The sequence below is a fragment of the Cottoperca gobio genome, chromosome 24 (genome assembly GCF_900634415.1).
Source record: "Cottoperca gobio chromosome 24, fCotGob3.1, whole genome shotgun sequence".
NCBI classification, from domain to species: Eukaryota; Metazoa; Chordata; class Actinopteri; order Perciformes; family Bovichtidae; genus Cottoperca; species Cottoperca gobio.
Genome location: NC_041378.1, coordinates 17,664,889 through 17,679,674, shown reverse-complemented (window position 1 = coordinate 17,679,674; position 14,786 = coordinate 17,664,889). Strand labels below are relative to the sequence as shown.

Sequence of the window (14,786 nt, the reverse complement as noted above, 5' to 3'; positions counted from 1 at the left end):
ATTCAGTTTCAGTGTCAAGCAGAGGCCGGAGACATCATGCGTTGCATGTACAGTGTGTTCTACAGTGCTACAGCAGATAATACTTGATAACACCCAAAAAGTATGAAGACAAAAGACAAAACCTGCTAAAGAAGTCCATCAGGGACCAACTAAAACAATTAGACCTGGGAAAAGTCATTTAGTTAATTTTCATGCTCTTCACATTCATTTTACATTAATTTGGGTCACGTGGTGCTGAGGGAAAACTGTAATAGTGTGTGTGTGTGTGTGTGTGTGTGTGTGTGTGTGTTCTTTTTAACAAGGAGCACACAACTACAAGAGTGTTACGCACACCTGAAAAAGCATCACACACAACTGCACTACATTAAACCCTCAACATGACTTTAGAACAGTATTACTCAAACGGCAACATGGCAGTCTCATTTCATCACTTTCACTCAAAGCCAAAGAAAATAACAACTCTTAGAAAGTTGTTCGGCAGCAGTGTCGAGCTTCACACATGTTCACACTCCTGCCTGTTGCACCGCGACATGGGAGAGACGCTGTGCTGCTGCCAGAGGAGCTGCTGACTTTACTCTGAGCAGCCAGGTCGAGGTTATTCATAAAACATTCCGGGCTGTGTTGTCGGACGCCCGGGCATACAGGCGCTACTGTTCCACACTACTTTTTGGAACAACCTCCTCCACCATGGAGCCGGTAGTAATTTCGCTTTCAATTCAGCCGTGCTTTGTGTTGCTGTGCGTAACGGTATGACGCCATAATGTCAACAAGTGGGATTATAGCCCGTAGAGGCTAAGGCGATGCTTTGAGACATTCAGAAACACAATAACTACCTCCGCCTACTTGTGTGTGTGTGTCTCCGAGTGTGTGTCCAGGTGTGCGTGTGTGGTCAAAAACAGTTTACCTCCCGGCGGAACACCACCATCAACAAACATTGGTTCCTACTATAGCAGCAGTGCTAATTGGCTCATACATATCCATTATCACGATATGAATTTAAAAATAATACTGCATTAAACATTATACCGGTATTATCGTGAACGATCTGATATGGCCCGGCCCTGGTTTTGAAGTGCTGTAGTTGTTTCCTTTGGAGTTGCGGTGCCTTTGCAGAGCAATATCTTTTTATTTCACACATTTTAGTCAAATCAGAATCTCCTGCCTTGTAAAACACACAGACAGGAGATATTAGTTTGAAGTGTTTTGGGTTTGAGGCCCTGAGCTGCTGCTCCACTCGAACACCCAGAGTGACATATTGTAAATTGTGCACGGTGGTCAGTCACCTAGAGAGTGCTAAAGCCAAACTATTTCATAAGAGACATTAACGTTCAGTATTTCTGTCTGCAGACCACACATTGAACACCTTGGAGCCGGAGTGCAGTAGCAAATGGAGAAGACCTTCAGCTGAAGCGCACTTTTACATGGCTTATGTAAGTTCATGCGTTCACAGTACTTTTGTTTATGCAAAGGAACCTTGGATGAAACCGACTCTTCTTTACAAGACGGGATGACAAATGCAGGGCTCCTTTTATAGTCTACTACTTGTGTTTGCAGGCGTACTGCTATAATGACAGACACTGCTGGCGAGTGACAGTGTGGTGAGGCTATACGATCTCTCCAGGAGGCAGAAAAGTGTAAGTATATCTACAGGACTGTCTCAGAAATTAGATATTGTGATAAGTTCTTTATTTCTGTAATGCAATTTAAAAAAACAAAAATGTATGCATTCTGGATTCATTACAAATCAACTGAAATATTGCAAGCCTTTTATTATTTTAATATTGCGGATTATGGCTTACAGCTTAGAAAAACTCAAAAATCCTATCTCAAAAATTGAATAGTTCCTCAGACCAAGTAAAAAAAAAGATTTATAACAGCAAAACAAAATCAAACATTTGAAAATGTCCATTAATGCACTCAGTACTTGGTTGGGAATCCTTTTGCACGGATTACTGCATCAATGCGGCGTGGCATGGATGCAATCAGCCTGTGGCATTGCTGAGGTGTTATGGATGCCCAGGATGCTTCATAGCGGCCTTTAGCTCATTAGCATTGTTGGGTCTGGTGTCTTTTCAGCTTCTTCTTCACATACCCCACATATTCTCTATGGGGTTCAGTCAGGGGAATTGGCAGGCCAATCGAGACAGTAATGCCATGGTCAGTACACCAGTTACTGGTGGTTTTGGCACTGTGGGCAGGTGCCAGATCATGCTGGAAATGAATTCCTCATCTCCATAGAGCTTTTCAGCAGACGAAGCATGTAGTGCTCTAAAATCTCTTGGTACACGCTGCATTTACTCTGGGCTTGATGAAACACAGTGGACCAACACCAGCAGCTGACATGGCTCCCCAACCATCGCGGACTGTGGGAACTTCACACTGGATTTCAAGCACTTGGATTTTGCTCCTCTCCAGCCTTTTCCCAGACTCTGGCGCCTTGACTTCCAAATGAAATACAAAACTTGCTTTCGTCTGAAAAGAGGACTTTGGACCACTCTGCAACTGTCCATTGCTTCTTTTCCATAGCCCAAGTCAGACGCTTCTTCCGTTGTCTTGAGTTCAGAAGTGGCTTGACCATGGGAATATGGCTATTGTAGCCCATTTCCCGGACACGTCTGTGAACAGTTGGCTTTTGATACCTGGACTCCAGCTTCAGTCCACTGTCTTTGAAGCTCCCCCAAATTTCTGGAAGCGACTCTTCTTCATAATGCTGTTAAGGCTGCGGTCATCTCCTTGGTTTGTGCAGCGTTTCCTGCCACATTCCCCCCCACAGACTTTTTGTGGATGTGCTTTGAAACTGCACTCTGGAACAGCTTGCTCTTTGAGAAATTTCTTTTTGTGTCTTACCTCCCTCATGGAGGGTGTCAATGATGGTCCTCAGGACAGCAGTCAGATCAGCAGTCTTCCCCATACTTGTGATTTAGTTTACTGAACCAAGCTGAGTGTTTTCAAGCTCAGGAAACCCTTGCAGTGTTCGAGTTAATTAGACGATTCAAGTGATTCGTTGAACACCCTACTAGTAATACTTTTTCATGATATTCTAATATTGAGATATGATATTTGAGTTTTCTTAAGTCGTATGCCATAATCAGCAATATTAAATATAAAAGGCTTGCAATATTTCAGTTGATTTGTAATGAATCCAGAATGTATAACATTTTGTTTTTTTAATTGCATTACAGAAAATAAAGAACTTTATCACAATATTCTAATTTTCTGAGACAGTCCTGTATATCTATATATATATATATATATCTATATATCTACAGGACTGTCTCAGAAAATTAAATATTGTGATAAAGTTCTTTATTTTCTGTAATGCAATTTAAAAAAACAAAAAATGTCATGCATTCTGGATTCATTACAAATCAACTGAAATATTGCAAGCCTTTTATTATTTTAATATTGCTGATTATGGCTTACAGCTTAAGAAAACTCAAAAATCCTATCTCAAAATAAGAATAGTTCCTCAGACCAAGTAAAAAAAAAAGATTTATAACAGCAAAACAAAATCAAACATTTGAAAATGTCCATTAATGCACTCAGTACTTGGTTGGGAATCCTTTTGCACGGATTACTGCATCAATGCGGCGTGGCATGGAGGCAATCACCTGTGGCATTGCTGAGGTGTTATGGATGCCCAGGATGCTCAATAGCGGCCTTAGCTCATTAGCATTGTTGGGTCTGGTGTCTTTCAGCTTCTTCTCACAATCCCCACATATTCTCTATGGGGTTCAGATCAGGGAATTGGCAGGCCAATCGAGGACAGTAATGCCATGGTCAGTACACCAGTTACTGGTGGTTTTAGCACTGTGGGCAGGTGCCAGATCATGCTGGAAATGAATTCCTCATCTCCATAGAGCTTTTCAGCAGACGGAAGCATGTAGTGCTCTAAAATCTCTGGTACACAGCTGCATTTACCTGGGCTTGATGAAACACAGTGGACCAACACCAGCAGCTGACATGGCTCCCCAAACCATCGCTGACTGTGGGAACTTCACACTGGATTTCAAGCAACTTGGATTTTGCTCCTCTCCAGCCTTTCTCCAGACTCTGGCGCCTTGACTTCCAAATGAAATACAAAACTTGCTTTCGTCTGAAAGAGGACTTGGACCATCTGCAACTGTCCAGTGCTTCTTTTCCATAGCCCAAGTCAACGCTTCTTCGTTGTCTTGAGTTCAGAAGTGGCTTGACCATGGGAATACGGCTATTGTAGCCCATTTCCCGGACACGTCTGTGAACAGTGGCTTTTGATACCTGGACTCCAGCTTCAGTCCACTGTCTTTGAAGCTCCCACAAATTCTGGAAGCGACTCTTCTTCAAATGCTGTTAGGCTGCGGTCATCTCTCTTGGTGTGCAGCGTTTCCTGCCACATTTCCCCTTCCAACGACTTTTTGTGGATGTGCTTTGAAACTGCACTCTGTGCACAGCTTGCTCTTTGAGAAATTTCTTTTTGTGTCTTACCCTCCTGTGGATGGGTCTCATGATGGTCCTCTGGACAGTGTTTTTCAAGGCTCAGGAAACCCTTGCAGGTGTTTCGAGTTAATTAGACGATTCAAGTGATTCGTTGAACACCCTACTAGTATACTTTTTCATGATATTCTAATATTTAGAGATAGGATATTTGAGTTTTCTTAAGCTGTATGCCATAATCAGCAATATTAAAATAATAAAAGGCTTGCAATATTTCAGTTGATTTGTAATGAATCCAGAATGTTAACATTTTGTTTTTTTAATTGCATTACAGAAATAAAGAACTTTATCACAATATTCTAATTTTCTGGCGAATGCTACCAGGGTCTAAGACTTATACTGAAAAGTTTTACGTTCCAGATCCTAGGGGGGCCTCATTTGTCTCGTAGCCAACTGTGTTTCTCTCAGCCGTCTATTTTGCAGCTCCTCTTATTCCTTTTCCTTCATTTGTCTTGCCTGTTTGCTTCTCATCCTACATCTGTAACTCTTGTGATTGCTTCTGGTTTCACCCTCACGTGTAACAACTCTTAGTTTGAATTATTTACTATTAGGTGGCCAGACAGTCTATGTATGTGTGTGTGTGTGTGTGTGTGTGTGTATCTCTGTATATGTGTGTAGATATCTCTTTCATATATCTACTCTACTCTCTGTATATCTCTCTATATCTCTACTCTCTCTCTCTCCTCCTCTCTCTGTGGTGTGTGGTCCGTGTGTCTCTCTCGCTCTATCTCTCTTTTCTATATCTCTCTTTTTCTCTCTCTCTTCTTCTCTCTCTCTTTTTCTCTCTCTCTCTCTCTCTCTCTTTTCTCTCTCTCTCTTCTCATCTCTTTTCTCTCTTTCCCTCTATCTCTTTTCCTCTCTCTTTTTCTCTTCTCTCTCTCTATCTTTCTCTCCTCGTCTCGTCTCCTCTTTTTCTCTCTCTCCTCTCTCATTTCTCTCTCTCTCTCTCTTTTCCTCCTCTTCTCTCTCTCTCTTTTCTCTCTCTTTTCTCTCTCTCCTCTCTCTCTCTTCTTCCCATCTCCTCTTTTCTCTCTCTTTTCTCTCTCTCTCTCTCTCTCTCTCTCTCTCTCTCTCTCTCCTCTCTCCTCTCTTCTCCTCATCGTCTCATCTTCCTCTCTCTCTCTCTCTCTTTTCTCTTCTCTCTCTCTCTCTCTCTCTTTTCTCTCTCTCCTCTCTTTTACTCTCTCTCTTTTTCTCTCTCTCCTCTCCTCTCTCTCCTTCTCTCTCTCTCGCTTCTATCTCTCTTCTCTATCTCATCTCTCTCTCTCTCTCTCTTGTTTCTCCCCCCCTCCTGTCTTCCTGTATTTGTGACATATGTTTAAGTAAAGGCCCTCACACAGCTCCGTGTGGCGAAACATGCCGGTGTTGAAAGTAGCTCAAAATGTGTCATAGTCCAAATACTCCACGTCCACAGCAGTGTTGTAGGCCTCAGTATGTACGTTGTACGGTGGTTCTCGTGTTCCCCGTCTCACGTTTGCAAAGGGCCTCACACTCCTCCCGCTCTGATTATTACACAGCGTTACAAACTTACATGACGCAAAGTAAGAGAAATAATTGCAGAAATGTAAAGAACAATGTAATACTTTTACAGACGTGTTCAACATCACAAGTGCCAAAATACTGACCAGCTTTTTGATAAAAGTTTGCCGTCTCGAATGCCAACGCTGCGATGAGTGTGGCGTTGTGCTTCAGTTCAATCGCTCGGGCAATTGTCACTGTGAAAAGGAAAATAGATGGTAAAGATCTAAAATATGGATACAACTTGTATATGATTAGGAATCATTAGGGTGAAATATTCATCATTGCCATGAGTATCTGCTGTCATTGGACTCTGACTCCTGATCTGTAATCCTCAGATACAATATAATAAGAGAATACAATATTAATGTCATTATAAATTTAAATTCTAAGTAAAAGATGCCACTGGTTATAAGGTATAGCTCCTACACAACGCACAATAACCATACCCAACCTAAGAATATTTTTTTTTTTGTTATTGTTTTTTTCAAAATATTTGATGACTTCATACAACCATTAATAGTCATATTGTATTATTCCAGGGTGTGATGTGATGTATAAGATACATTTCATTGCCCTTTAAGGCAATTCTGTCAAACATTCTGACTTGTCCGACTCCCTCTCATGATGGTTGCATAGAATGTAAAGAAAACTACACTTTTGTAGAGAAGCAATGTGCAGCTCGGACATTATTAAGAATCACAAACATAATAATAAAAAAAAACTAGGTGTATTAATGTAATAGAAATGTGACACTCAACGAGCATACCTGATGCATGCTAGTTATGGCTAAAGAGTGCAGAGCCTGGGGCGACTTTACCTTCCTGCGCCTCAGCCTGGCACTGGATGATATATGCATCGATCGCTCTGGGCTCCAGGTCTCGGCCCTTTTCGGCCGGCGTGATGAGACGAGGGATGTGGACCTCCTGCAGCAAACATGACAGAGAATTAGTTGCTTTAAAATCAGCTTTTAAAGTTATTCATTTGTTAATACTCTATGCATTTCTTTTTGCTTTGTGTTTGCGAGACTATTAATCCACTGTGACACTGTGGCCCCCTAACACCGACATATACTCCCCTCCACTCAATGTTGGTATGGAGTCAGTTTATTAGCTGGAACCGTGGAGTCCGTGAGTTAGCTTGGCTAGTAACTTTTTTTTTTGTATCTGTTGACTTTGGGCAAATTGTCATTAATAGTGTGGCGAATCAGCCATTAGCAGTTCCTGTTTGCAATGTACCCAGTGGAAGTACAGGCAGCTATCAGTGGATTCTTTCTATACTGAAGAAAACTTCAAAATGTGACGATTCTCTTGCCGGTTCTGACAAGTGACTTTGAGAAGAAGGAGTTTTAACCCATTGTCTTTGCCTCACGTGCCACACCCCTAAACCTCTGCTTTAGACCAATAGGGGTGTTTGCAGAAGGGCGTGTTGGGGTCACTAGAGGAGAGTTTAATAAAAATGTATTTATTGTAAACTGAAGAATTCTCTGGATAAGTGCTTCACTCTTCTCTGAATGAACAGAAAGTTATCAAAGCAATCAATATTAAGTCAGAGGCCTAATTATTCTGACAGATTTTAGTGAACAGCACATTTAGTTCTTATGTTTACCATAGAAATATTCAATATGAGGAAATACTAAGAGTAAGACAGGAGGTGAATAGGCCTCCCGGCAGCAAAACCTCCAAGTCCCACAGCTCTATGTCATAACTTAGAAAGACTTGACTGGTCTGTAGCTGCTCACCTTGAGGGTTTTGAATATACCCGCAGCAACTTTCAGGCTCCGGTGAACATCTTTCGCTTCAGCCTCCGTTACGCTATCGAACAGGAAAACATGACCACAAGAAATATTTAGTATAGTAATAAAAAGCAATGTACAATTTTACAAACTAGGGTAAATCAATTTACAACTTATTTAACATAAATAACAGACAAAAAAACACATACTTTTCTTTCCCTGCTAGTCTCGAGGCAAACTTGGTGTACCAGAGGGCTACATTGAAGGCCATGGAGACCATTTCAAACACTGCATCCTGCTGGGCACTGGGAGGAGAGCGTGGACAGACGGTGGGTTATACAGACTGACATAGCCTTTGAGGTAAAATTGTAATGAGCAACACAGAGCTGTGATATGTGTCGTCTTCACTGTGAAACATTCTTTTCTGTGTTTTTGAAAGTTTTTAGAAATGAGTTCTGCCCAGAATACTTCATTCAAAATGTATTAATATTTGCAGAACTCCATCATTTAAATAAGAATGACAAATATTTCAATGAGGTGCTTAATGGCATTTTGAACTGTTTTACTTATCGGTGCCATGCAACCATGAACACTAAATAAAATGCTTCCAATGAGACTAGAAGTATTAAATCTGAGTTTTTACCTTGGTGTGTTTCCTTGTAAGGTGTCAGTCCACTTGAAGTTCTGGATGAATCTCATCTTGTTCTCCTGTGTAGTCCCATCCAAGGATGAAATAAAGCCTATTGTATCATAAACCAATATTTAAAAAATGAGAAGCAGTTGGTTAGGTGCAAGGCAAAATCAAAAAACCGAATGTAACGTTAGAAGGCAAATACAGAAACACAATTTACAATAATTAACAATACAATACAAGTATGCAATTACTTTTTTCAATCACATTGTTTTAGGTAAAGTCATGCCAAGACATTGTCTAAATAACTGTAAAAGAAAAACTGGTTTTCAACTCTTTGACATCTACTTTTCCCTTAAGTATCTTAAAAGTTTGGAAAATGTTCTTATTCCAATCTGTCTGGAAGCATCATATACAGCATATTCTCTATCCGCTTGTTCAAACTATTTATTGAAACAGTGTGATGTTTACTGAGACTGTTTTTGAGGCATGTTTCTATGGCAGATGTCTTTGGTATCTTGGGAAACTTTGGGACCAGGATTAAAATAATGTTCTGTTGATTTGAAAAATGTTTGACTGAGAAGCAAGAGTTTGTATTGACTGATCCACTGACGGGCAACACTGCATTGTAAAGGGTTAACACCCTAACAAGAGAAGAGAAGAAAACATTAGATCGCACATTACCTTGGAGGAGGGAGAAGTATGCATCTGTGGCATTTTTCATGATCTCAGGGTTGCAGGTGACATCAGTGAACATCTCCAGCAGTCTCGCCCTGTTAGTCCTCAGGTCACTGTATGTGTCAAACAAATAGCAATCAATTGATGCTCTAAAAATGTGATGATCATTACAGCATTCAGAGTGATTATATCCAACGAGGCATTGCCATCTTGTAAGAACAAAGAGGTGACTGTGATCAAATTACAGTAACATGCCATAGGACATTACATCATCATTAGAGAGGATAGACAAAAACAATGCACGGTGGTATTTCTGTCCGTGATCATGGTCACAGTCAGTCCAATTTGATAACACCATTCCCGGTGTAGTAAATGGAGAGAAGACATACTTGCATATCTTATTGGCAGCGGGGCTCCCTGCCACTCCATAAAAGTTAAAGGACACCGGCGCTGTTGCCTTCAGCGGGTTTCTGTGAAACCAATGAGCCATCCTGTGGATGAGGACACACCTTAAGAGGTTGAAAAATACAGGATGAAAAGCAGCTACTGAATGAGTTGTATTTCTGGTATTAACACATTTTTGGTACAGTGGAATGGATGGCCTCCCAACTAGTTAATATATTTAGTGAGGTATTTATAAGTAGGCAGCATTAGCTAGGTTATGTGTCATCTTGGCTAACGTCATTTTACCGATACGGTCGCTTCGAGTGGCTAGCGGCCGTGTTAGCAAGGCACTATTTGCCCCTTCCCAAAGTAACCTTACTAGAAAAAAATGATACAAACAATCAAGAGCTACTTGGGGCTGCTATGCATTGTGTTTTTAACAATTATTTGTATGTCTGTTGTAGACAAAAGTCCATTACGTAAGCTACGGAGAGCAGCAGCTAACGGCTAATAGTGGCTACATTTGGAAACGTAAACCTGATTAATTGAATCGATGTGACAACTGACTTATTATACGGTTAAATAAATTGATTGAATTTGTTAAATATAGTATGCGTCTCACTGCTTACCTGACGTTCTGGCGCTGTAAATGTGAGATTTTATAATCCTTGTGGAAAGTCTGACACTGACAACAACTTACTTCCGGAAATAAACACGGAGTAGAAACTGACCAATCAAATCACGCGGTTCAGTCATATGACGTGTGTCCGGAAAATACCTGAGCTCCGATCAGCTTTTCTTGTTTTCAGGGTTCAGTTGCTCAAAATGCCTTACATGCCATGATATGACTACTTTTAACAGCTGTCAGATTACTCAATTACATTATTTCCTGGAAATAACTAATTTGCTAATAATTATAGGCAATGCTTACAGCGTTATTTAAGTTTAGCTTGTTGTGGTAATATGCAGCCATTCTTTGACAGAACTGCTAAAATATATGGATGACTGATACAACTGAGAGATCCAAACTGTGTTTTGTCTGTAGACGGATTTTACATTTTTGTATTCTCAGTAAACCTCCTGTATAATGACTTAAAACTTCCAGGATGCTACTGGAATTACCTGAAAGTGTCTCAATAAGAACCAAAATTATTTTAAATTTAGTTTCCAGGAAACCTTAGTAAGAATATAAGTTTCATATAAATTAAATTCTACAAAAGTATTTTAAAAAATAGTTCATTTAAAATAAAGTGTTACTTTTTTGTATCCATAATAAGACAAACATTGAACATTCAGCCTTTAATTTTTTCCCCATTTGGCAAACATTAGGTGAACAACAAACAGCTATTTCAAGTGATTATCAGAAAGAAAAGAAAATAAGCAAAAAACCATTTGGTCTCATTTTCAACCAACTATGGAATCATCAAACAACCCACATACATATATAAAAAGTGATCTAAGAGTACATCTTTGTGTATTAGGCCATATTCAACATGTTCCTTAAGAATGTATTGTGCTTTTCAACATAAAATACAAGATTTAGTTATTTTATTATCACATTCACATATTTCTTTACCAGGATCTCCATAAGGAACCCTGAGGTTCACCCATATCAGATGTAATCACGTATCACCTGTTGCAAGCAAGATACCAAAGTGAGGCAATTATTTTACCTAATGGTACAAATGAAGATTTGTGTGAAATAAACACAATTCACTTTCAATTTTCCCTCAACATTGCATGAAGAAAGACACTACCAGAAATATATATCACTATACCAAGTACTTGGTCAACAACAATGTTAGCAGGTACAAAGTAACAATCAAAAGGCACTTTAGGTCAGCTTTAAGGCAATAATAGCATCAATATGCTGGTGATTATTTCTCAGTTTTACACTGTAAAAAGGTAACTTTCAGTGTTTTTTAAGTTTCACTTACTATTGATTGAATACAAGTAAAGGAACAGCAACACATTTTTTTTTAAATCCCAATGCAATTCATCCTGTGTCCTTTGGATGTTATATCCCAAAATAAATTCTAACAAAGAAGGTGCAAATATTGAAACGCAGAATCACAGATGACACTGATGTTTACAGAAAGAAAGACCTTGAACAAGACTCCAAAAGGTCACTTTTCACCTATCAGAAAGCAAATATACAGTCACAACCAAAAGAAAAAAGGAATCAATATTAAGCCAGCTCTCTTGTTGCAACCAGGGGTCAACACGGTGGGGAGCAGGAGACTGTTTAAGTAAGTGGTGTCAGTTGACCTCTCTCCAAAAGAAAAGACCCCTGGTTACAGTGAAGGTGTAACACAAATTCCATTATGGGCATGAAATCATGTTGACATTTAAGTACAACTTCAAGAAGACAGTTGCTGTATAAATGACAACTTTCCCATTATATGTAAGATTGTCATACATATTTTTGATTAAACCTATAAGTCTGTACAGTACATTACATGTGCCTATTTATTGTTGCACTTAAAATCGTACCATAAAAGGTACATGTAAAAGGCATTGCCTCTGAATGAATCATAAAAGCAATGCAAGACATTCAACACACACCAACACAGTGAACTTCCTGTGAATAAACAATATCCTCTGCATTGTTCCTAGTCGAAGAAATATATTTGCAAATACATTTAGAAAAATAGTGTGTATAGGCACATTCTGATGTAGTTATTTCCGATCACTGTGCAATAAATCTAATCTTGTGTTTTAGCTTGTTAGACCTCCAAATATAAACAAACCTGGTCACATGCAATTGAACCGAGCTTGCACTATACACATCACAAATAGCAACAAAGTCTTTGGCAACTGTGCAGCTTTGGTGATTAAAAATAAGACTTAAAAAAAAAAACTGAAGTCTAGCTGTGTATATGCAGCATTTTTGGACTTGATTTGGTCCTATTTTGTGGAAGACCTTGCTGTAAAAGAGAACACTCCAAGTGAAAACACAACCCACTGCAGCCTCTTACACCCTGAAAAGCTAGGTATGAATGGCACATTTGCAGAATACCAATGAACATTTTACCCACATAACTCAGAGAAAAGTTATAGTTCAAAGACGTTTGGCGTAATTATTGCATAGAATATGGTCTCGAACATCTCCCCATCCTCCGTTCTTCATGTGTGCCTTGTGCTCCACTGCTTCTGCACCATGAAGGACGAGAGATGGAGGAAAGAGGCCGTCCTTGGCCGTTTTAAGGCCCTCCTCCACCTTCTGTGAGGCCCATTCTGGCCTACAGTTCTCCTTCTGGTGAAGGCCACAGTCTCCTGTGTGGAGAACCCTGGAGCCCTGTGCCACAAGCACTTTGATGGGCTTTGATACACAGGTTCCCGAGAGGTGCTGCAGAGTCCAGTCCCAGTTGTAGTCGTCATAAGTGCAGAATTCCTCGTTGCAGCCCATCAGCTTGTAGTACACCTCCCTGGAGATGGCCATGCCTATGTTGTGTTTAGTGGACATCCACCCAGTGGTCATCACCATATTGGACAGCTTGGTGAAATCAGTCAGGCCATTGTGGTTACCCAAAGCCAGCATGTCACAATCTGGGCAGCTGCTCTTCCTGAACTCTATCATTGATTTATAGTAATGGTAAAAGTCAGGTAAGATATAGTTGTCCTCCTCCAGAAAGATTACAAAGCCACTGTAGCCCTGCATAACCTGCACTCGCTCCCATACGAAGTGCAATTTCCACCACCAGTGGTGTTTAGTCTGAGTGATGAAGGCCTCCCTGTAGTGTCCATAGGAGTCAGGGTGTTCTGCGTTGAGGCATCCTGTTTTCAGAGCGCTGTCCTTGGATAAGTCGCGAGGGCAGTCCCGTGGATCCTTCCCAGGAAACTCACTGGGATACAGCTGAGTGCTGAAGGGGAAATAAATTTGCAGTACTTTGCAGAAAGTTATCCCTTGCACAATGGCGTTTATTTCCTCTGAAAAGTGGTCATGGCTAAAGATAAGGAGGAAGCTGTGGACCTCAGCAGCTTTCTCCAGTGACTTGATGAGCAGTCTGAGATATTCAGGCCTGTTGTGAACCTGCACAACCAGAACCAGCTGAGGCTCGCCCGGATACTTAATGTCATTGTGGACACACTGCTTGTGATTGGCATTGTAAACGGACTGAGTTAACTCTGGAAGGGAACCAAAGTTTAACTTTGTCATGTCACCAGAACGCATGCCCTGATTTCCCTGCACGACGTTATTAGGTCCCGTTGTGTCATTATCATTGACTAATAATACACGTGTTGAAAACAGGAGAGTCACAACTACAAAGGAAACACCCAGCAGCGCGAGCAGATTCCTTTTGAGCAGCCGAAACCTCATTTTCTTTAAGTAAAAACAAACTTTGGACTACAACAGAAATGGCTTTCATTCACCTTACCGCGCGCTCCTTCATTGTAAACTGGTTTGCAACAGATTCCTCGTACGGCGAAACTACAACTGTAGTTAATGACAGTCCGACGCCGCGTGACGCGTATCTTAACCCAAATGTCAAACGTTTCTTGATGGCTGCTTTTCCTCTCGCAGGACTGACTTTCCACTTGCAAACCGTGCCATTTGCCAAACAGTCACGTCAGCCGCTTGCTTTTGCCACCTGTAGAAAAAGTAGAACAAAGCGAACTAATGAGGTCGCGTTATATACATGTTATGTGTTCATTTGGCGTTAAAAAAGAAGCATTGTAGCGTTAGCTCAATTTGACTTACTCGAACTAGGTGTAATGTGTCAACACGCTCATACCAGGAAGAGGATGATGGGACATGATACATCTTGGGTACAACTTCATTGACTGCTGACGTGTACAATCCAGCCAACGGGGGAGAGACTGAGCTCGTGCTCAACGAATCATTGTCCTACCTATCGTTGTGTAATATGAGAAGGAAATGTAAATCAGGCACGATTTGAATAGTGGATAGTGGGAACATCTCTAATTATCTTTATTGCAATAACATAGGAACAACGTTTCTCTTGGTAATCTACAGTAGCCTATCACAGTATCAATGGTGGAAGAGAAAGTAAGTAAAAGTAGTAATGCCACAGTGTACAAATACGTTGTTACAAGTCCTTGCATTCAAAATCTTACTTAAGTAAAAGTATAAAAGTAGCCTATTAGTATCAAAATCACAAAAGTAAAAGTTATTCCCAACGGTCCATTTTAGGATAATATATGTTAAATTATTGAATTATAATAATTATTGATGCATTAATGTGTTAATCACTTTATTTTGCAGCTGGTAACGGTAGTTTACTATTCTGCATATACTTCCGGGTAGCTTCTGAATTTCACCAAGGGCTCAATAACGTTTATCTGTAATGATACATGATATTACATTTTGTATTATGTCTTACTGTCCACAACTGCACAGTATAT

At 40.3% G+C, this 14,786-nt stretch overlaps 2 protein-coding genes across 2 annotated transcripts in view; both read right to left on the bottom strand.

The window, feature by feature from the left end:
- Nucleotides 1-10,202, bottom strand: part of brox (BRO1 domain and CAAX motif containing) — a 19,845-nt gene extending 9,643 nt beyond the window's left edge. Inside the window, exons 1-8 of the mRNA XM_029425881.1 lie at nt 10,049-10,202; nt 9,425-9,544; nt 9,042-9,148; nt 8,370-8,466; nt 7,936-8,031; nt 7,733-7,805; nt 6,812-6,917; nt 6,099-6,188 (exon numbers count right to left, since the gene is read on the bottom strand). Of these exons, the coding sequence (XP_029281741.1) occupies nt 6,099-6,188; nt 6,812-6,917; nt 7,733-7,805; nt 7,936-8,031; nt 8,370-8,466; nt 9,042-9,148; nt 9,425-9,525 (670 nt within the window). The 5' untranslated portion in view covers nt 9,526-9,544; nt 10,049-10,202. The remainder of the gene's footprint in view (nt 1-6,098; nt 6,189-6,811; nt 6,918-7,732; nt 7,806-7,935; nt 8,032-8,369; nt 8,467-9,041; nt 9,149-9,424; nt 9,545-10,048) is intronic.
- A 501-nt stretch (nt 10,203-10,703) lies between these two features.
- On the bottom strand, nt 10,704-14,219 carry LOC115028857 (alpha-1,6-mannosyl-glycoprotein 2-beta-N-acetylglucosaminyltransferase). Its single transcript, XM_029462742.1, has 2 exons — nt 14,122-14,219; nt 10,704-14,011 (listed from the first exon to the last, which is right to left on the bottom strand). Exon 2 carries the CDS (start codon nt 13,738-13,740, stop codon nt 12,481-12,483), a length of 1,260 nt encoding a protein of 419 aa, XP_029318602.1. The 5' UTR covers nt 13,741-14,011; nt 14,122-14,219; the 3' UTR covers nt 10,704-12,480.
- Between the last annotated feature and the right edge of the window lie 567 nt (nt 14,220-14,786).

What these genes read in the sequence shown, in the direction of transcription:
- LOC115028857 (XM_029462742.1), bottom strand. Translation starts at nt 13,740, where the DNA reads ATGAGGTTTCGGCTGCTCAAAAGGAATCTGCTCGCGCTGCTGGGTGTT.